Source organism: Parasteatoda tepidariorum, chromosome 12, assembly GCF_982258835.1.
Source record: "Parasteatoda tepidariorum strain Cologne lab strain chromosome 12, Ptep-v5.0, whole genome shotgun sequence".
In the NCBI taxonomy this organism is placed as follows: Eukaryota; Metazoa; Arthropoda; class Arachnida; order Araneae; family Theridiidae; genus Parasteatoda; species Parasteatoda tepidariorum.
This window is the reverse complement of record NC_141766.1, coordinates 33,609,587-33,633,641: the sequence shown is the minus strand read 5'-3', so window position 1 is coordinate 33,633,641 and position 24,055 is coordinate 33,609,587. Positions and strand designations below refer to the sequence as shown.

Below are 24,055 nucleotides of genomic sequence, written 5' to 3'. Positions count from 1 at the left end.
TTTGATAGGTATCTCGCAACTTTGACCCACTAAGCTTTGAAGACGAACAAAATAAAGGACCATCAACTCGTATTACTGAAATAAACCAAAAGTAATGAACATATGGCTCAGGCACTCCCTCCATGGATGGGATGATTTTAGAATGTAAGCATTAAAGTTCAGTGGTTTTGTAGGATGGTCAAAAGTTTTATTTTAGGGATCATATGTAAGGAATCATTTAATCCCTGATCACTAGACGTTTTGCACAGGGAACTACGGAACCCGTCCTCAATGTATTTAAAGATAATAATAATGAAGAGATTTTTCTTCTGCTCGATGCTTAAGTTTAATTGCTCTAAAATAACATAATCCGGCGGAAACTAGTCCCCTTTAGAGAAATCATAAAAAGAAAAACTTAAATACCGTGAAACTCGGTCCCTGGACCATAACTGCCATGATTTGATTAGATTTTCAAGAGACCACAAGGTTTCATAGGTACCTCGCATCTAAATTAAAGCACTCACTGAGGATTTAAAAATGGTCTAAATTGCAGAATATTGCTTTCTTCCTTTCATCCGCTATTTCAATAAATCATACAGATTTTCTATTGGGTTCAAGTTAAATAGTTTTGCCGGCCAATCCATATGTAATATGGTGTGGGAGTGTTTATATAACTATTCATATATTCTTAAAACTCGATGAACCTCGTTGTTGTCCTTTTGAAAAATACAGGTATCTTCAGTATACTCATCATGAAGATGTTAACGAAATGCAACACCTGATCACGCAGAATGTTTAAATAAACATTCTTTGTTTAAATAAACATGCTGGATCATGTTAGCTATCACCTCAGTGGGCTGGTCCAATACATTATAAACAAATACCCTTAAAACAACACAGTGGAAGTTAAGTTAAATGGTATTATATTATGCTTTTCGCGATTTTTCTTGAAATGGCTAATAGTTAGTACGTGAGCTTAGTTAGTGGATTAAATAATATCAGAACTAGATAAGTACTAAGTAATTAATTTGGATAATTTTAAATATTATTTTTGGAAAAAGTGCGATGGAATACTAATAGACGGTTTGTGTATGGAATCTGAAAAATGAAAAATAAAATTATTAGGAAATTCAAAGGAAAACATTACACCCATATACTTACTGCTCATATTTTAAATCTCATTTGCATTTTTTTACTTCTCGCGACTATTGACAGTCATGATTTGCTTAAGGAATTTGTTAAAATGTCTTATGGGGTTTTATTTATTACCAAATAAAATATGAAAGGTGTTGAGAAACTCAAATTGAAAATTTTGAGTTGATGATGAAGACGAAGTTGAGACGAAGATACAAATAAAATTATAACAGAACCTCACGCTACATCTAAAGGAAAAACCTAAAAATAAAAACAGAAATGCAAATAAAAAGTTTTAATATGCCTTGCGCATAAGCGGGTAAATAATTCATAATAATTCCTGCTTGTATTGCTATCATTGTTTGAATTTTATATATTCTATTTTTGAAATATTATAATTAACGTTGATTTTAACATCAACATTTACAGACTATCAAATTTTAGTTAAATTAATTAAACTCGGTATTGACGCGTAAAAAATTAATGTGCTTATTTTTTTTTTATTCCGTTTCTTTAAATATAATCTATATTGATTGTAACTTTTACTCCGTAGTTTTAAATTTTTAAATCACAGCAATTGCAAATTATCAGAATATAATTAAATGTGTTAAAGAACTAATAAATTGACGCGTAAAAAAGTAATGCTACTTGTGATTAAGATTCACCCATGAATATACATCTAAATACTTATTAGATATTTTTTAGCTTTGAAGTTGAAATAAATATTCCATGAGCAAAATCCTACTGTTAGCTGTTACGTATATAACTTTATCACTGCCAGTTCGAAAATCATTACTCATAATTCATTTATTTTTTTAAAAAATGCTCCTACAAGTGTATAAATCTTTAGAAAGTAAATTTAGATAATTAAAATCTGAAAATTGTAAATAGATATTCATACCTTTCACTGCCACTTGATAACGTTTAAATTTCCCTGATGTAAATTATTTACATCACTGGATATGACATTTCACAAACAGCAATTTTTGAATGATTTGTATTTATACTTTATTAGAAATTGGTTAATTTTGTTAATTTTGTCATAATCATGTGATTCATTGTTAAGAACTGCATTGAGAAAGCTCTGCTACGCCTATTGTCAATAAGCGTGGTTTGAAGCATTTTAATGACTTTTGTGAAAATAAAATAAAAAATAAAAATCATTTTTGTAAAATACTTTGTAATATTTTTTGTTGCTTACGATACACAAAATTTTACAATTCAAGACAGGTTGTTTTGTATTCTCCACCCTTAAAGTGATTATTTAAAACCATTATCAAATGTAAAGTACAAAAAAAGATGCAACCTTTACGATAAAACTCTAAGCCTTTTAAAGACTTGACAGACGTAAATCAGAAGAAACAAAAGTGATTTGAAATATAAAACGTATAGTTGCCGAAGAAAAATGGCTGTTATAGTTGTAGTTCATTTACATCGCACCAGAGCTGCACAATGGGCTATTAGCGACAGTCTGGGAAATATCCCTGAGGATGATTAGAAGACATGCCATCACAATTTTGATCCGCCGACCAAGTGGCCGAGTAGTTAGCGTGCCTGACTGCGGAGCCGATGGTTGCGGGTTCGAATCCCGCTCAGGTCGTGGATGTTTCTTTCTCTCTCTGTGTTCTATGTCCTTTCTTCTGTGTGATTATGTGAATATAACCGCCCAATGAACGGGTTTGTGGTTGTATGACGTGGGCGACGCTACTCCACTGCCGTGACTTAGCCATAGGTGCTCATTGGGTAACGATAAGAGAGTAGCAATTCAGGCATTTCTGAGACCAATGGGAAATAGATCCAAGTGCCCGCAATTAACCGAAGAAAAAAAATTTGCCGGCCAGGTGGCCGAGCGGTTAGTGTGCCTGCCTGCTGAGCCAGTGGCTGCGGGTTAAAATCCCGCTCTGGGCATGGATGTTTATTTCTCTCTCTTTGTGTTCTATGTCCTTTCTCCTTTGTGTGTGAATGTGACAAGCCTTATAAACGGGTTTGTGGCTGTGTGACGTGGGCGACGCTGCCCCACCGCCGTGGATTCGCCACATGTGCTAACGAGAAGTACTAGTTAACGAGAAGAGGGTAGCAGTTCTGGCACTTTCTGAGGCCAATGGACAATAGTTCCAAGTGCCCGTCATTAAAAAAAAATTGATCCTCTGCAGAATGGATGACTTCCCTGCTTTAGATTCCCGACGACCTGCACTAGAAGTCGAGCACTTTACGGTAGAACAGTTTAACGAAGACCAATACAGCACACGCTCGGTCCCTACGCAGACTGATCCAAGTGGTCACCAACTCGCACACTGACCACAGCCAGTGATGCTTGACTTCGGTGATCTGCTGGGAACCGTGTCTTAATGATCAGTCCACTGCGGACCGAAGAAAAATAATGGAAAAATAAAAATGAGATAAATTAGAATTGTGAGGAACTTATGTTTTTAACAACTAAATCAGCATTCATATGAATAAAACAAGATTCCATGTCATCAAAATTTCAATTTCGAAAGATTTCATAAAATTCAATTTTGCGAAAGCCAAAATTATTTCCATCCCAGTCACATCAGCTGATCTTGGTGCCCTGGAATCTTGTTTCTCACTTTTCTCTTTCCATTTTTCATAGGCAACTTTAAGTTTTATATTTCAAATCACTTTTCTTTCTTCTCATTAACGTCTGGCAAGCCTTAAAAAAACGCGTCTGTTTTTGAGCGCTTGAAACATATAAACTGTTATTCCAATTTGTATAGTTTTTAATCAAGAGACGTGCAACGTATTTTTCTATGGTTATCTTTTAATTTCATTCACTAACATTTTATTAACCTTGAATAAATACCAATGTAATTCCCTATATCTAATTTTGCAATTACAAAACTATCATATCCCGTTGGTTGTTAAATAAATTTACAGCATTAAATTTCGGAATTTGTATGTTCATATCTTAACCTTTCTTTAACCCACTGACGGTTCTGCACTTAAAAAGTCGTATTTAAACCTGCAGTCTTCTCCACATATCTAAATCGGTTTTTTAATGTTATCATATAGGTAAATAATGTATTGGGGAGAAACATTCTCCCAACTTTGCACATTTGCTAAACCACTAACGGGCTAACAAACACATTTCTATGTCCCAAAAGTATCCATTTTTCCAAGATTTTCCCGAATTAAAATTCTGCACAAGAGTAAAATATGCCGTGCTTAAACCAGCTAATTCCTCTTGATTATTAAAAAAATTTATGAAACAAATAGATTACTAAAACTGAAATTATTTTAATGAATAGTTTTAAGGTTACTATAATTCCGAATATGGTTGTGTCGAACGCAAATGGTTGTTATCCGGCACTTTATGCCCGGTAAAATTAACCAGTACCAGGGAGTGAAATTCATTTGTCGGGTAGCTAATTTACAATCCAGGGGCTTTTAATAACTTTTTTTTGTTGAGATTTTTCTCTTGGTTTCAGTTGGTCGAAGTTATAATACAAGCTTTTATTTCTTTCAAAATTTGTTACCTGAACTGAAAAAAGGCCAAGAATCAAGTTTTTTTTTTAATTTAAGAAAGTGCCAAACAAGAGGGATCGTCATTAAACGTCACTGGATTGGAAAATTGCTGCCAGATACTGGTAATGACCAGACTATGAAAATATAGCCGGAACACGGTACATCCCTAATTAAAATGCTTTTCATTGCCCTATAGGCACTAATTTGGCAAGCGTCTTTTAGTATTGATGCAATTGTTTCTTCTTCATATTGCATATGGAATTATCAGTATGTTTTGAATTCAAAGTTCAGTTTAGTATGAAGCATAACTCTCTAGGGAAACCTTAATACAATAGCAATGCCTAAATATTCTTAAATAAGTTTTTGCCAGAGTTTTCAACTCACTTAATTATAAACGAAGTATTCTTTACTTACTAATTAATTTCAAAGGCTGCATATGAAGTTTTACATATTTTTGAATGTATAAAATTTTTTGTGCTCAAAATATTTCATAAGATAATTCAATAATTTTTGAAATTTTGCAATGCACTTGGAGAAGATTCGATTGCACAAAAAGCGTATAATAACTTAAGAAGTGACAGAGAAGTACGATTACAAAAAAATATTATCTTTAATGACGTCTTAATATCTAAGACTTACTCAATCAAATTGCAAATATACATTATAAATTTGATTTTCTTAAACTTCCAGATAAAAGTTAATAAGAAACTGAAGTTGTAATTATTTTTATTACGTTGTGGGAGCTCTGGACAAAGCAATCATAACACTATAGTTTAACGTACTATATTTCGATTATAAATATATTTTCAAGTAGATTTTACTTTATTTTTCTATAAAATTATTGCAAAAATTGAAAAGTTATACTCATAATTCCAATAGGAATAATTTTCTTATATTTGCCCAAAAATTAGAATATTAAAAATCCATTCAGAAATTGAGAAAAATTCCATTTTCATCATTTCCTTGAATTTAGAACCTTTTCCAAAAAAATATCAAAATGACTGCTTTTTAATAACATAATTATATAATAAAAATTATTAATAAATTATATTATTATAAAAACAATTTCGAGTAGATCTTACTTTATTTTTCAATAAAGGGATCTAAAAAATTGAAAGATATACATATAACTCTTATCAGAATAATTTCCTTACAATTACCTAAAAGTTTGAATATCACATATCAATTTATAAATTGAGAAAAATTCCATGCATATTCTTTCTGGAATTCAAAACCTTTTCTGAAAAAATTATCAAAATGACCGCTTTTTTATTTTGAGAAAATATAAAAATATCCAACGAGACCTACCATTATTTCACAATAGATAGACACTTCAAATAATAACGTGAAAAATTTATCCTGTCTCCAAAAAAGAGTTTTTAAATTATTTCTGATACAAATATCAATACTTAGTTTTTGTTACATACAGAAAAACACAATTTTTAAGACATTTTGATAGTTTTTTTAGTTTTCCTCTTTAGTATTGTGAATTTCTTAAAAAAAATATTTTATTTTATTTTATAACCATCGTTGAACAGCCGACCCAATTTTTTTGGTTTACGACTACTAATGTTCAACTCCGTAACGTTGTAATTTTGAACACAATCCAGAAGACAAGGGAACTCCTGGATCAAGTATTGGGAGAAATTTGCCCTTTTTTGATGGAACTAACCCGCATTTGCGTTACGTGGAGAGAAAGACCACGAGAACCTCCCACGGTTTGCCTGAAGGCAAAGGGATTCTAACCCATGATCCCTCTACCACTGAGGATATTTCACGTTAGCATTGTGGTCGATGCAACCCTGATGCGGAATTCGTATCGATCAGCCATCGCCGGGATCGAACCCCGGTTCACCTCATTGGAAGGCGAACGCTCTATCCCCTGAGGCATCGTGGTTCTAAAATTAGGCATTTGTAGATTAAAATCATGGGTATATTTTTTTAACTTAAAATAAACAAAACTGTTTTAGACTAATAGAAAAAACAATGTGTCATCCATCGTGGAGGACTTATTTCCCGCTACGCCTATGATAACATGAATAATTTATTCACAAAATAAATTTAAACAAGGAATATACATTAAACATTTATTAAAGGCAACCTTTCATATTTATACATCTATAACATATGTTATGGAACGAATCCTCTTCAAATTGAATTAAAGTTTTACTGATGAAATACACGAGTTACATGAATATACACATACATTTATATAATTTTGATTGATTAAATTCTTAACATAGAATTATAGCATAGTAATACAAGACTGCAGTCTAGTCCGTATCAATACCATCAAACATCAACCTAACAAATTACCAACAATAAATATATACTTTAAATGAATTTATTTGCCAACTTTGACTGTTTTGTATTTTATGAATCGATGTCTTTCTGTCAGGTAACGATTATAAAACTACAAATATAAAAAAATAACAACTTTCTACGATTTTAAAGTAGATTAACATGAAGCACAAAATTCAAATACGTCGAGTTTTCTTAGAATAACATCGAAATGAAGTAACAACAGATAGTTGCACACATAAAAATTCATAATACAAACAACAATATAACTTATATATAACAATATCTACAAATTATCAAATGGAATGACTACAATATCTTGATTCTTATAATATCCAAGATAGTGAAATTTTTTAACAGAATGATTAAATTTGACATTTCACGCAACAGACAAAAAGTTAATACACAATTTAAAGCTAGTGCAAAAACATGCTTCTTAAATTGTTACTTTATCACAATATTCGAAATACGAGGGTCATACGAAAAATAATTTTCCCCAAGCTCATAAAAAAAGAGTAATTACCTTGAAAGATTTACTGAAAATGATATAACAATAGTTCAGCTAGTTCTCAACTAATTAATCACAACATTTGTCCCACTGTGGCATAAGCTTTTGTTGTCAAACAGAAGTGCCTTCTGGGAATGGAACCAGGGTAACATGGTTGACGGTATATTTTTGTATGTTTAAAAGTTACGTACTGTCAGGAATTTCGTCAGTTGCAAGAACAAGTAGCAAAGGTGCAACTAAGCGCTAAAACAGAGGTGTTGTTCCTTTACAAAGCTCTGTCACGTATGTTCTACGTACAATCTGCAGCAGAAATTTCACTTCAATCAAACTGTTCGTTCAGCCACCTTATAATCCCAATATTGATACCGCATACAAAGACGTATTCAGAGCCTTAATGACACACTGCCTCCATTCCTAGGCTGCAAACTTCTATAATATTGATCTGCAACAGTTATTCCTTGGTTTTGTTGCCACGATTCCGATGCTTTTTATGCTGAGTTGCTGAAATATTGCAATAAAACTTTCCACGTATTTATATTTTCTTCTTTTATGGGATGTGGGAAATTTACTTTCTGGATAATCCTCGTATGTAAAACCTTTTAAACAAACGGGATGAAGAAGAGCATTCCTATAATTATAATTTTACAAGACTTTACCAATAAGAGGAAGACAATTCAAGATTTGCGTAATCAAAAATTTCTGAATAATTGATACATGAAATTTCGAAACATATTTTACATACAAAGCAAATACCTGAGTTTGTGATTTATCTAAAAAAAAATTTTTTACTTATGAAAACCCTGTCATAAGCCATATTCCTATGCATTTAATTTTTAATATAAAATCAACTGCTTCAACTTTCTTCAGCGATTTATTGATTAAAAAATTAGTTCTGATATACAATCATATAAGTATATATTATATTCAATTACTGAATTCACAAAATTTTAGTGACTTAATTTAAAAAACTTTTCAAATTTGATATGCATATATTTCTATTTATAACTTTTCTGTACACAGATTAAAACTATAAAATGCATAAAACTGAATTTTAAAAAGTAACGTAAAAAAGACAAACATGAATTCCAATAACTCCTTTATATACATTATAGCAATTTTAAAAAAAGTAGGCATAATTAAATACATATTTTTTGTAATAAAAAATGAGGGCTATATCAGTCAATAACAGCCCATTTAAGGAGCTCCCTGTTACTGAAAATAGCAGTGTCTAAATGAAAATTCCTTGAAATTAAATTATCCTTGAATCGTTTAAAACGATTGAGATACATTTTTGACCTATAGGTTGTACAAATTATTGTTTTTATTTAAATTTAATAAAAAATAGAAAACTAAGTATTCTTGTGGTTCATATTTTGTATAAAGAGTGAGGAAATATATTCAACAAAATTATATATTTATCCAAATTCCCGTTTATATTTTCATACTAATATTTATTTATTTTTTAAATTGTGTATTATTATTCCTTCTAAAATTTCCGATTCTTCTTGTATTATGTTCCTTTATAAATATTATTAAATTTGGGATTATATGAATCGTTGCCAGAAACATATCTAAAATATTTAAAGACTTATTATAGAAAGTCTATTTTTCCGAAATATTTCAAAAGTTTCTCATCTACAAAGAAGTGCAGTAAAATCCAGTACAAAAACGAGAATTAAACTAAATTCATAGTTATACAAATAATTGAATGACATGTCTAAACATGCTATATTAGTAAGATATTTCACAATACAATTGCGCTTCCTAATTTACATTTCATAGTTTACTAAAAAACAAAATTTTTAAACACTTGTAATTTCATGAAAACTATCACAAATATTCATCATTTTAACACAAGTGACAATTTTGACACCAACTTTGGAAGTATGCGATCAAAAATTTCCTAATTTGCTACAAATAATTTTTCATCCTTGTTTCTAAAAATATATACACTATTAACACTCAAATATCACCATATTGCTTATCTCTTACTTATGGACCGAGATAAAATCCTAAGAAATCACAATAAAAATAGTGTTTCACATTTATATAAACTTAGTCTTTTGTAAACAAACAGCTGCATAATAAGGTTTGATTATGTGGAAAAGTTTTAATAGTAAATCTAATTTCTAACCAAAATAAATTAATTTTAATAAGGTGTCAAGCTCATTGTTCAATCTAAAAGGCTCAATATGTGCCACTCACTAACACTTAGAGGAAATATGAAGCTAATAAAGTGCATTTGTATTTACCTCAAATATTCGAGCAAATAAAAATACTCAAATGGCTTGAAAACAATGTGAAAGTTGATATTTAAATTATCTCCCTCTTTTAAACTTCAAACCCTCGTAACATCTTTAAATAAAAACTCATAAAGTAACTCAAATTTAAAACTTATTATTGCATAGTTATATTTTTTTATACCAAATCGAATTATTGCCCTAAACCCAAACCTCATAAAAAACCGAAAGCCTTCGCATGGGTTACCATAAACTAGAAATCTGATCCTTTAGTAATCGGAACGTTGTGTCATTTTTTTGTTATCCCCATTGCACAGCTTTGTAGTTAGGACATCTTTTTTCCCTACAGCTCACTTTATGTTCGTTACATCGGACTACAAAACTGATCCTTGCGGGGACCTTTGTTCCAGAGGGTGTTGCTCTCCAAGGTAAAACATAAGGTTCAAGAAACGTTAAAATGACGGAAAATACAGAAAGGACTTCACAGTAAGTTCATACGCCAAACTCCAAAAATCATCTTTCATTGGCAAAATATGACGCTTGATGCAATACTGTTACAGTCTACTTCTTGCAGGTAGCAAGTCTCAGCAGAAAAAAGTATATCAAAGTAAAGTATTACGTCCATGCGTCTGCTACAATTTTTCTGCCCTGTTGGCGAAAATTGGCGTAAAGTATTTTAGCCAATGATTTCGATTACCGACAGGTTTCGATATTGATAACTGGGTATTACAGACGTCAAAGACGTGTTAACACATTTTTTTTGACGTAATTTTTGATACTTAAAACTGGTGAAAAGTGTTACGATATTGGATCATCCTTTTTTATTATTTTCATAAACTTCATTTAGAGAATTGGTGCGTTTGAAATGGAGTATGAAACATTAAAAGCTTTTATTTAGATATCATTAAGAAGCCACTTTGACGTTAACTTATATATATTCTTAAAACAACTTAGATGTATTGCATTTTCTGTACTTTTCACGATTTATGTGCATTCTATTAACTTTTTTTTAATTTTTTGATACCAAATTTTTCCAAACTTCGGAAAACATTACATTGAATTTATTCTGCTTTATTGCTCTGTTTTATTGCTCAATTACATAAAACAAACTTTGACCTTTAAATGTTTCCAAACTAACTTAATAGAAAAATCTCATCTTGCAATTTAGGCGTTTTGTTGGCAAACACCACAATAGCGATGTTACCCAAGACAAATTCAGAACATATTTGTAAATTTGGGTTATATTTCCGAAATTTAATTTTAACGCATTTTTAGTTTTTATCGAACTTATTTCCTTCAAATCCACTAAGGTACTACGAAAAATGGGTAAACCTTGGTTAGTTTTTTGGTAGGTTTTGGATTTTGAAAATTATGCAGCAATATCGTTTACAATATTTCTCAATATATTGTATAAAAGTTATACTTCTCTTCCATAATTAAAAGGCACAATACGCTTGACTTCAATTAAATCTATAAACTTCACAAAGATCACAAATTGATTATCAGATAAAAAATTCTCATAATATGAACATTTGAGTTAATGGAAGAGTTTTTGTAGTTATGTCATTCCTCAATTTTATTTAAAAAAATAACAAAAAAATTACATTTGGTTCTTATTTAATAAAAAATATTTATCTTTAAATCCTTAAAAAAAGAATAAATTTGATTTGAAGCATTTTTGTACCCATTGCATTTACTAATAAATTGTATTAATTAAATCTGTGAATCTAAAGTCCAATTAATATACAGTTATGAAGGAAATTATTTATCTCAAATACTTAAATAAATTATTCAAAATGTACATTAAAAATGGCTTCAAAGTCTGGTGTTTTGGATTGCTATATATTAAGTTTAAGAGTACAAAACATGTAGATGTAGGCAAAAACAAAGTTTATATTTGTACAATGTACACACTACTTAAATTGCACATTATTACATACATATCATTACGCAGAACTGATTGCACTTGAAGCTGATACTCATTTATCAATAACATTTACAGTCAAGTATTTTTTGACTGATAAGAAAAACTTAACTGACATGCAGCCATTTCATTGGTAAGTTTGCAAGCAAATTATAGATTTTAAAGCATAGCTTTAAATCTACACCAAATATAGGTCTCTAAACAGCATAATTAATCACATCTAACATTTAAATCAGTTACATCACAATATCTTATATAACTCAGTTTGCAATTTGAATAATCAATTAAATCAACAACTTTCATCAGAAGCTAACATAATTTACAATTTGCATCATTATTTATATCAACTACTCTTTAGAATCTGATGTATAACTCCGTTTGCAATTTGAATAATCAATTAAATCAACAACTTTCATCAGAAGCTAACATAATTTACAATTTGCATCATTATTTATATCAACTACTCTTTAGAATCTGATGTATAACTCCGTTTGCAATTTGAATAATTAATTAAATCAACAACTTTCATCAAAAGCTAACATGTTTTACAATTTGCATCATTATTTATTTCAACTACTCTCTTTAGAATCTGATGTATAACTCTGTTTGCAATTTGAATAATCAATTAAATCAACAACTTTCATAAGAAGTTGCCTACACAATGTTTGCAATGGGCAACATCAGTTAAATCAACAACTTTCTGCAGAAATGGTTGAGTAAAACAGTCAATAGAGCAAGTAAACAGTATTGATGGAGAAAAACAATTACTGCAACATTATTTAAATCAATAGCTTACTGTTGAAGTAGTTTGAAAAATGCATTTTTATTTAATTAATCTATACAATTTAAAAAGTAACTTTTTAAAGAAATTATTGTGAACAATTTTCCAAGTGCAATACTGCTCACAACTGACTTTTGCATGGATGCGACTGTAAAAAATACATGTTACAGTCAAATTTTAATTTATAAATGCAAATTTGAATGTCATAGACTCCAGAAGACGAATACGTAGCACCAACATGAAAATGGCAACAGAGATTCTATAAACATATCAAAACAATCAAAAAAAATTTCTTTTAAATAAAGCACCTCCAAAAGACTGCATGTCATTTTAAACAAAGTACACATATGAGCATTATATGTCAAACATGCAAACATTTCAACATTTTACATTCCTGATTGTAACCAAAGTAACTAGTACCATATTAAATTTGAACAAGTATTGCATATTTACATTTACAAGACATGAATATTTGACCAGAATAAAAGCAAGACAGCTCAAAAGGAAATAATTATTTTAGATATACTCATAAAAACAAGAAAAAGTGCCCAAAAACTTAAAAAATAAAAATATTTTTTGATCAATTTATTGTTTCATTATCTAACATAATACACTACCCTACAATAGTTAACACACTTTCAGTTTTTGACATATTTTTTTAAATTTCTCAAAAAATACTTACAGAATTATTGAATAACTTAGAGGTGATCTAAAGATCATGCGATTTCTGACTTATCAATAAATCTTAAAGCTTTCAGAGGTTTGTGAGGTCAGAAATAAACTACAAACGAAAACAAGTGTTTTGAACACCCTATAACATAAAACACTGCACTAATTTGCAACTTGCATAATTTTTTTTTTCCTTGGAATAATTGCATGGAGTTTCGTCAACTTAGCATAAATATTTATGGAGATATGGACATTTTTATAAAAAAAATCTAGCTTTTTTGTCCTATGATTTTTACTATAACTTTAATTATTTAATTAACAATTATCATAAATAACAACCAAAGTAGTCAATACAAGTTGCAAGCTTGCTATATTTTCTGGTAAAGGGTGTTAAAAATACTTGTTTTCGTTCTTAATGTATTTTCGGTCTTTCAAACCTCTGAAAGACTTAAACTTTATTTATAAGTATGAAAAATGACATCATTGAGAGACCTATAAAGTTACAAAATACTGCAAGTATTTGTGAAATTGAAAAAAAATGTCAAAAACTGAATGTCTCTTTCTTTATTACAGATTACAGCATATTCCAGGATACAATCCTATGAATTGGGAAAAAGTGTTGAAAAAATTGATTCATTAACTAAAAATTTAAATTAAAATTTTCATTTTAAAAATATCATTATATAAATCGCATCTGATCTCGAAAAATATTAGTACAAATATTTTAAATTATAACATTCAAAAAAATTCGCCGAAAGAAAAATTTCGAATTATTTTTTCTGTAGTATAACTTTTAAACTGTTCATTAAATTTGCTATACATTTCTAAATTTAACACTATTTCCAGCTAAAACTTGAAATTCCTATTAATTGTTTTATTTCTCTAGCAAAATATTTTTCACACCAATTGCGTCATAAAACGAACTTTAAAAAATCATATGAAAAATTTTTACACAATAGTCAGCAACAAAAAACAAACAATGACAAAAATTTAAATTTCTTTTTGGCAGTCAAAAATTTTTAAAAATAAAATTCAAGAAATTAGTCAAATATTTTAATTTAGTATAAACACAAACAAATAGGTAAACAACAGAAACTTCAATAATGTGTATGATTTCATGTTCAACATTAATTAAAATAAGTTAAATATTTCTAAAATAAAATTCGATACTGAAAATATTTTATAATGACCAAATACATTACTCTAGATATGTAATGAAATCACAAATAAACAATGAAACGACATAACATAATAATGAGTGAGCACATGTACTACCATAAATATGTCCTAAAACCAGTTACAACACATTCTTTAGAACTTGTGACCAGCTCTGCTAAAATAATGGAGCAAAGCCTTGTACTTAGTTCAATTTAAAATGCATTAAACTTGTTCAAGACATTATAGCAATTGTGAAAATGACTCATTCTAATGAAATAGCTTGGAAATTATTAAACCACAGAATACTCAATGTTTTTGCAAGATGCCTCTTAATTAAAAAAAATTCATAAGTTTTAAAAACAAAACTAAATTCTTAAATGAATTCTTGCAAGACAAGAATATCAGTCTGATAATTTAAAATTATACTATGCACAGTCCATCTGTAACAGTAAGTTATAAACGAAAACAAAATATATTTTTTAATTTCGTAAATTTTATTTTTCAGAGATTTTGTTGCATACCAAAATTAATTCTCCAATCAATTAAGCAAATCTTGAAACCTTTTGACAAAGTATATTCAGCGAAATTACCACTGAAAGGTATTCAATCTTACTATTTTGAATTATTCAGTGTTTTAACCGATTTAATTAGCAAACATCTTAAGTGTAGAATCTTAACTAAAAATTTTATGAGGCAAATGTTTTTGCTTAATATTCGATAATGATTACATTTTAAAGTAGATTAATAACAAAACCATGAAGTCAAGATGGAATAGGTACCTAAGTTAAAAAAAAAATTCAGTAAAGCATTCTGAAAAAAAAACTGCTAGTTTTCAATAAGCTCTCTAAAAATATTACTCTTACTTATATTTACTGCTTAAAAATGCTAAATGTTTTTTAATTTTTATTATCAGATAAAAGAAATATTGGACAAGTCCATAAAGTCATTGGTCAAGTTTTCGCTTTTAGTTTACAACAAAAAATATATTCAACTTGTGAAATTTATTAACGCAATGTATAACGATAAAAAATTATGTTGTAAATTATGTTGAAGACGAACCGTTCACGGCAATGATTTGTGCTACTAAATTATGATCAACTTAATGATTTATGATATGATCATCTCAAAAGTGACTCTGTGGTTTAATAAATCGATAATTAGAAATACCATCAACAACTGTGCTAAGACCATAAAGAATATCTCTTCTCAAGTTGAGTGTAGGCCTATCACATTCATGATATTTAAATTACAAAACAGAAACACTATGTAATGTTTTCTATTGTCCAACACTCCTTAAAAGTGCATTACACTCAGATCTTAGACAGTTCATTTTATTTGGCACACTCATTAATAAAACAAACACCAAAAGCGCAGGAACAGAATGAGTTTGAGACCAACTCTTCGGATTAAGTATCTTCACACGTCAGTTTTCTTATCAGCTGCGACAACTACTAATAGCTTCTGAAGAGTTCGCGTGAATGAATCTGAAACAATTATAATTTTTTTAAAAATTAGTCAGGCTTTAAAAAATTGCAGGCAATTTTAGAATTTAAATTTCTTGATTCACCTGGAAATAGTGATATTTCAAGATTTATTGCGATATTTTTTTTAAATCAATAATTTTACATTGTTTTTTAAATCAACAATTTTACATTGTTTAATATTTTCGGTCTAAAACTTTTTTAACAAAAGCAAAATACTATAATTTTTAATAAAAATGAGTTAGGCTTTAAAAATTTCAGGCAATTTTAGAATTTTAATTTCGTGATTCAGCCGGAAATAATGATATTTCAAGATATATTGCGATATTTTTTTTAATATCAACAATTTTACATTGTTTAATATTTTCACTCTAAAATTTTTTTTAACAATAGCAAAGTAATATAATTTTTGAAACAATTATAATGAGTCAGGTTTTAAAAATTTCAGGCAATTTTAGAATTTTAATTTCGTGATTCATCTGGAAATAGTGATATTTCAAGATATATTGCGATATTTTTTTTTAATATCAACTATTTTACATTGTTTAATATTTTCGCTCTAAAAAATTTTAAACAATAGCGAAATATAATTCTTGAAACAATTATAATTTTTTTAAAAAAATTAGTCAGGCTTTAAAAATTTCAGGCAATATTAGAATTTTAATTTCGTGATTCACCTGGAAATATTTCAATATTCTAATATTTCAAGTATAATATTATAATATATAAGAGTATAAGTATAATACTCTAATACTTCTAATATTCTAATACTTCATATTTCTAATATTTCAAGATATATCGCGATATTTTTTTAATATCAACAATTTTGCATTGTTTAATATTTTCGCTCTAAAAAATTTTAAACAATAGCAAAATATAATTTTTGAAACAATTATAATTTTTAAAAAAAATGAGTCAGGCTTTAAAAATTTCAGGCAATTTTAGAATTTTAATCTCGTGATTCATCTGGAAATAGTTATATTTCAAGATATATTGCGATATTTTTTTAATATCAACAATTTCGCATTGTTTAATATTTTCGCTCTAAAAAATTTTTAACAGTAGTAAAATAATATGATTTTTGATAACACTTGCGACATTACTGCATTGGATATTTAGCGTTGTATATAGTTATTACGATATTATCGTATTTGATAATTGGGATATTATGGTATTTTATAACTATGCTATTCGATAATATTTATATATTATTGTATTTGATATTCTTTCTTTTATTAAATCTGTAAAAAACTGAAGAAACTGAAGCTGAAGGGTATGCTTAATATGAAAACTTCATTTACTTAAAAAAAATTCCGTTGGCAATTCAAAGTTTTCTGATCTTAATATATTTTCCTTTCCTCTTTCACATCCGTTGTATCTTGAGTACGGGCACCTCTTTTGGGGCGCTTAAAACCTGTCGACTTTTATTGCGATCTTCATATTTGTAAAAGCAAATGAATATTATTCAGTATGGTCTTTCGTTCGCAATGAATTAAAAAAAAAGTTCAGATTACCTTTTCGCTTTTTCGTGTGTTTTTAAATTCCATCGTTTTTTTATTTCTCACTCAACGAGTTTAATTTGAAAAAAAATTTACGAAATTTAAAAAATTTAGAAATTAAATGCAACCATATTTGATCTGAATGATATTTTAATAAAAATATATTTTTTTTAAAAATGTAAATATTCTATTTTTAAGTTGTTAAAAAGTTGTTGCACAAACTTACGTATTGCGTTTTGAACACATCGTGGTTTGTTCTCCCAATAAACAAAGATAAAATAAACAGGAACACCAGTTGCTATAATCAATGCTCCAAATCCTAAAAAAAACATAAAACAGGTTTGAAACAGTTAAAATACCTGAAAGAAATAATTTGTCTATAACACAGTAAAAATTTAAATAACTATGTAATTTGAATTTAGATTTTATAACTCACATTTTAATAAGTCCAAGTTCTTTTTAATGTATTTACGTTCCTTAAACAGTGTTTTTCAATGTAAAATAATTAAAATGGCGTACTTTTTTTGTTATGTCTGAAAAATATGACAAGCTTTCTTTTATTAAAGAACTGTTTTCTTTAAAAAAAATCCAATGGTTGCGATGTTCCCACTTAGGTACATTCTTTTCAGTGGTATTAAATAAAATTCATAAAAATGAGAAAAATACCTTGTATTTTGAAAAAATGCTTCGATTATTTATCAAATTGTATTTGGGCACTAATAAAATGCACAAAAGGGAAGAGAGTCACAAATGCAAGTTTTTCTTATTTTCAAACTTTGCAGCATGCAAATTTTTAGTTTGGCGCAGAAGACTATGTTTTAGCGGCAGCGAATTTGATTTGGCTTTCAACTTAATGAAGGACTAAGCGGGGAAAAAATGATTGACATTCAGTAAACGTGTTGTTTCCATGAGTCCGATGTCTCAACGAAGTTATTTAACCGAATCGAAAGCTTGGCGAGTTATTGGCTGATTTTGGAGTTTCATAAAGTGTGATTTCCAGGATCTGGAACAGTGTTTGGAGACTAGAATTGCTAGCAGAGAGCCGCTATGGTTTAGGGGACCGTCAGGCTAACCGTGAGAGGTTTTCATGGCTTTCCTCTCCATCTAACGCAAATGCGGGTTAGCTCCATCAGAAAGTCCTCCACGAAAGCTAATTTCTCCCAATACTCGATCCAGGAGTTCCCTTGTCTTCTGGATTGGGTTCAAAATTACAAGGTTACGTAGTTGAACATTAGTAGTCGTAAACACAAAAATTGGGTCAACTGTTCAACGATAGCTATTTAAAAAAATGCTATCAGGAGATAAGGGCAAGGGCGAAAACTGCAACATCGCCCAAAGAAGATTTATTCAAATTATAATTCAATTAGAATTTTAAATTATATTTTTATACAAAAAAAATAAACTTTTCATTGAAATTAAAAAATTAAAAAGGGAATTCACGTATTTTTCTTAAGGGTAAATTTTGTACAAACTATAGAGCTTTTAAAGAAGAATGATTTTTGATAAGCACATTCACAAATATTTGAGGAGCATACTTCTCGGAAACAATTTAGCTTTTTTTTTTCAAGCTTATTTTATTATCTAAAGAGTTTTTTCCGCCCTTCTGCTGATTTGTAAAACTTAAAAATATCTTTAAAAAACATTATAATTCAGTAATAAGTTTTATTTAAAATGCATTAAGTTAGCTACTTACCTGTCTCAACAGGTTCAGCGATCATAGGTACAATAGTAATAAAAATTGTTGCTAGTATGTAAATAATAGGGAAGAACAAGTTCACCTGAAATATTACATAATTGTATAAACTCTTTAAATCATGCTATTAAATAAGGTAAATACAAAACGCTAATAAATACCAAGCGCTAATGAATGCAAAAACTAAAATATACAAAAATTAGATTTAAAAATTATAATAAATCCTTAAAGGAATGTGCGCTTTAGTACTTCTAAGAACAATTTTAATACGCTTTATTCCAAAACTTTTTTAATTTCAGCTAAATTATTAAGTCTGTTTCAATGCTTTAAAAGTTACTTGTACTTTAACATCTTGAGTTTTAATTGTAGTCGTGTAAACACTTCGTCGCAGAATTTTTATTAAGCATATAGCTTATACTTTCTTCATTATTATGTATTAAGTTAGGTATAAATAAGTGAAAAGTATTATATTCATAATTTTAATAACTTATGGTTACGAAATACAACATTAAAAACCCTGGTGTCGATTTCCAGTTATTTAGATCTAAGAGAAACTGTTATTCATCACAAAAATTTCCTTAATTTGCAAAATCAATTATTGATAAATTTTGGAATATGAATGAAAAAAAATAGCTCAAGCAACATTTTTTGGATTTTATATTTTAGTACAAATATAATTTCGACAATCTAACATATTTTTTTATAAATATTAGATTTTTTTTTATAATTGAGAAAGTACCGAAATATATTTTTGCTTGTAATTAGGGTGTCCGAAAAATCTATAAAAGGAACACCAGTGTCCCATCTTCTTCAAGGGGTTAACAATTAAAAATTTTTAGTAGGTTAAAACACGGAGAAAAAAATGGTTTATCGGAAATTTTGGCTTTCAAAATTATAGTTCTTAGTAACACACACATAGTAAAAATTATATATCTGAATGGTAAATTAAACCGAATAGCAGGTTTTTATGCCATGATTTAAAAAATCATAGTAAAACTACCAGATTTTATAACATTATTAAAACATATTTTATAGTAATTTTATTAAAATCATTATCAAAGAACTTCGGGAAAAATTATCGTTTTGATGTGTCCATAGCACCAGAAACACAGTAAATTTTACCATATTCTGGTAGTTTAGACCATACTTTTTCTCATTGTAGGAAAGCAAACCTGCCATAGTTATTATGCGAAAATGCACTTACAAATTCAAAAAGAAAAAGAGATCTAACAAATAACTAGTACCAAAACTACTTAAAAATGAAATTAAAAATAATAAAATAAAAGTTTACTTTTATTGGCCTTGGCAGATCAGGCTGTTTCCAACGTAAATAAGGTAAACAAACAACTGCAATGCCTATTGCCAGCCATGTTGCGAATCCTACATAGTTGATTAAAGCGTATATATCTTTCGAACACAAATATATTAGTGAGAGGAATGCCTAAATGTAAAAAGTACAATATTAGTTGAAATAAATTTTAAAAAATGAATCGTAAATACTCTTCAACAATGTAAAAAATTAACAAAACTTATTTTGGCTCTTCATGAAAAAATAAATTAAATATTGGGTGTAACTTTAAAGAATCCAGTTGGTATAGTTTCAAGTTCTAAGAGTCTTAATATATAGTCTTGTTCTTATAGTCAAGTTCTTATAGTCTTAAAAGTGTTACAAGAATTTGTTATAAAAAATATTAAAGAAAGCATATGAAAGGTCGGCGGTTTATTTGTTATTGTTCGAAAGTCTCCAATTTTTCATATTATTTAATTAAAAATTTCATTAAAAAATTCTTTCAACACATCTTAAGAGAAACTTCACATGAAATGAGCATATTATCTAGAGGATTAACCGAGACTGTAAATCATATCAATTCTTATAATTTACACTCAATATTTTATTTTCTTCATTTTCGTTCAAAACCATAAAGGTTTTTTTATTTCTATTTTTAAATTATTTTATTTTGAACTTTTTGCAGATCATTTTTTTCCCAATATTTGCCTTAACAATAGGGGTACCGGAAAGTAATGTCGTTTCGGCGCATTAAATATTCGCTAGTCTTTAATTCGTTAGACTTTTCGATCCATTTCGATTCATTTTCGATCCGGCATTAAAAGTTTGTTGCTAACGAGGATGAATACATTATTTTTTAAACAATAAAATCTTAATAACAAATATTAAATATTCGTTAGTCTTTAATTCGTTAGACTTTTCTATCCATTTCGATTCATTTTAGATCCGGCATAAGAGTTTGTTGCTAACGAGGATGAATACATTATTTATTAAACAATAAAATCTTGATGGCAAATATTAAATATTCGTTAGTCTTTAATTCGTTAGACTTTTCTATCCATTTCGATTCATTTTCGATCCGGCATTAAAAGTTTGTTGCTAACGAGGATGAATACGTTATTGATTAAACAATAAAATCTTGATAGCAAATATCAAATGCACCGAAACGACATTACTTTCCGGTCCCCCTAATATTTTCATTGCGCTTTGCTAGGAGAAAGTTTTTATTCAATTTTCTCATCTACATAATTATTGATGCTAATTGATGTAAAAAACATGATGAAATTGATGTAAAACATTGCGTGATTGTTAACATGATGAAAATGATGTAAAACATTACATAATTACAAAACATGAGGAAATTAATGCAAAACATTGTATAGATGAACCACAATAACAAGCACCGTCAAAACTTATTGACCGCAATTGTAATAATGGCCCGTGGATCAAACATATAATCTTCGCGATAAGAGTAGGATGCTCTAACTGTGGTTGCAACTAGTTGATAGAAATATAAAATAATGCCTATGTCGTAACGACTAACCGTAAAATAAAATTTGAAAAATAGACAAGACTATGAGACAAGATTGCTTTTTTTTCAATAAAAACTGGTAAACAATCAACATTGGGACTAATAATATTTCATTTTTAAAATTGGATCAGCTTAAGAAGAAATATCGGTGACATTAAGTCATATTTGTGGTCATATCTGGTTTCTATTAGAGTTTTATTTCATAACTGGCGTTGAACAGTCGACCCAATTCTGAGTTAAAAAGTATCAATGTTCTACTCTTTAACCTTGCAATTTCAAACCCAATATAGAAAAAAAAAATTCTGGATCAAGTATTGGGAGAAATTAGCTTTCGTGGAGAGCAATTTGACCAGCATTTGAGTTACATTGAGAAGAAAATCACGAAAATCTCCCACGGTTAGTCTGATGGCAAGCTGATTCTAGCCCATGATAACTGCAAATGATTACATGTAATTATACAGTAATTAATTATCTAACGCATCAATATTATTTCATGTCACGCCTAACACCATAAGGCTCATTCGCTAAATTTCAGACTCTTTAGGTATGCAGCATAAAAGCCCCAAACAATGATGGGGTGGACTCGTTGACACAAGACCCCGAGCCAAGCCCGATGAAGCGAACCACAATAAGAAACAATTGACAGAAGAGGCTGCGAACGAGCAAGAAGCAAACTAAATACATAAATTTTTACTTAACGCAGCAATCACTTATTTAACGATTTGGGGGGGGGGGGTAAAAAGACATATATCCAAATAACGGGTCATGATGTAACGAAGGGTATAACATTTATGAGTTATATACGTTATGAATTATAACATAATGGAGTAATAATATGAATTTACATTTATGAGTTAAATAAATAATCCTAAGAAACTGAAGCAGTAAAATATTGCCCGATTAAAAACTTCGTTCACTTCAAAAATATATAAACAGCAAATAACCTGTCTCAAACGCTTCAGAAATAGGCACCCATTTCCGAGATTGTTTCTCACCTTTATTTTACATTTTTGTTTGGCAACTGTGTTCTTTTATTTCGAATCACTTTTGTTTTTTTCTCATTCACGTCTGTCAAGTCTTGAAAATGTGTGCCTGTTTTTGAAGCTCTTGAAACTCGTCTACTGTTATTGGCTTTTCATATATTTTTGAAGTGAGTGAAGTTTTAATCAGGTAATACATTTAAAAGTGTTTATTCTTAAATTGAGATAAAACTTGCTCACATAAAGTTAAAGACGTTAAAAAGAAGTAAAGGTAAAGGCGCTAAAAAGAAGTAAAGTTAAAGACGTTAAAAAGAAGTAAAGTTAATGACGTTAAAAAGAAGTAAAGTTAATGACGTTAAAAAGAAGTAAAGTTAATGACGTTAAAAAGAAGTAAAGTTAATGACGTTAAAAAGAAGTAAAGTTAATGACGTTAAAAAGAAGTAAAGTTAAAGACGTTAAAAAGAAGTAAAGTTAAAGACGTTAAAAAGAAGTAAAGTTAAAGACGTTAAAAAGAAGTAAAGTTAAAGACGTTAAAAAGAAGTAAAGTTAAAGACGTTAAAAAGAAGTAAAGTTAAAGACGTTAAAAAGAAGTAAAGTTAAAGACGTTAAAAAGAAGTAAAGTTAAAGACGTTAAAAAGAAGTAAAGTTAAAGACGTTAAAAAGAAGTAAAGTTAAAGACGTTAAAAAGAAGTAAAGTTAAAGACGTTAAAAATAATTAAAGTTAAAGACGTTAAAAATAAGTAAAGTTAAACACGTTAAAAAGATATAAAGTTAAACACGTTAAAAAGATATATAAACATTATATATCATACCACGAACATCACAGCTGGTGTTGGTGTTAAATGATCTATTTGAATCATATTTAGGATTTCAGGCATTTGTCCTTGTTCTGCTCCAGCATAAAACAATCTTTAAAATAAGATTCAAAATTCGAATAAGACATCTCTGATAAATTATTTTTCGCACTTATTCTAAGAGAATTAGTTAAAATATTAAAGATAACAATACTTATTACACAACATAATATACCTGGAAGAAGTGAAGAGGATTCCATTGACACCACCAAACGTAGACAAAGCTACAAAAATTGGCACAACCCACGCAAAATTCCCAAAAAGTCGGTCAGCGTATATCTAGAATATAATAAACAACAAGTTTGACCAAATTTTAACTAAAGAGGAAAAATTGTTAATAAATATTACATAATTTAGAAATAAAAAATTTCAAGTTTTTATATACAAATATGATAAACAAAGAAAAAAAATCGTAAAAATTTTAAGTTGTTGTTGGTTTACGTTGTGCCAGAGCTGCACAATGGGCTATTGGTGATGGTCTGGGAAACTTCCCCGAGGATGATCCGAAGACATGCCATCACAATTTTGATCCTCCGCAAAGGGGATGGCTTC

At 28.9% G+C, this 24,055-nt stretch overlaps 1 protein-coding gene across 1 annotated transcript in view; it reads right to left on the bottom strand.

The window, feature by feature from the left end:
- Window positions 1-12,635: 12,635 nt before the first annotated feature.
- The window catches only part of LOC107440928 (Y+L amino acid transporter 2), a 56,885-nt gene continuing 45,465 nt past the window's right edge, over window positions 12,636-24,055 (bottom strand). Inside the window, exons 6-11 of the mRNA XM_043041019.3 lie at window positions 23,679-23,782; window positions 23,462-23,558; window positions 20,142-20,291; window positions 18,851-18,935; window positions 17,384-17,476; window positions 12,636-15,661 (exon numbers count right to left, since the gene is read on the bottom strand). Coding sequence (XP_042896953.1) covers window positions 15,594-15,661; window positions 17,384-17,476; window positions 18,851-18,935; window positions 20,142-20,291; window positions 23,462-23,558; window positions 23,679-23,782 — 597 coding nt within the window. The 3' untranslated portion in view covers window positions 12,636-15,593. The remainder of the gene's footprint in view (window positions 15,662-17,383; window positions 17,477-18,850; window positions 18,936-20,141; window positions 20,292-23,461; window positions 23,559-23,678; window positions 23,783-24,055) is intronic.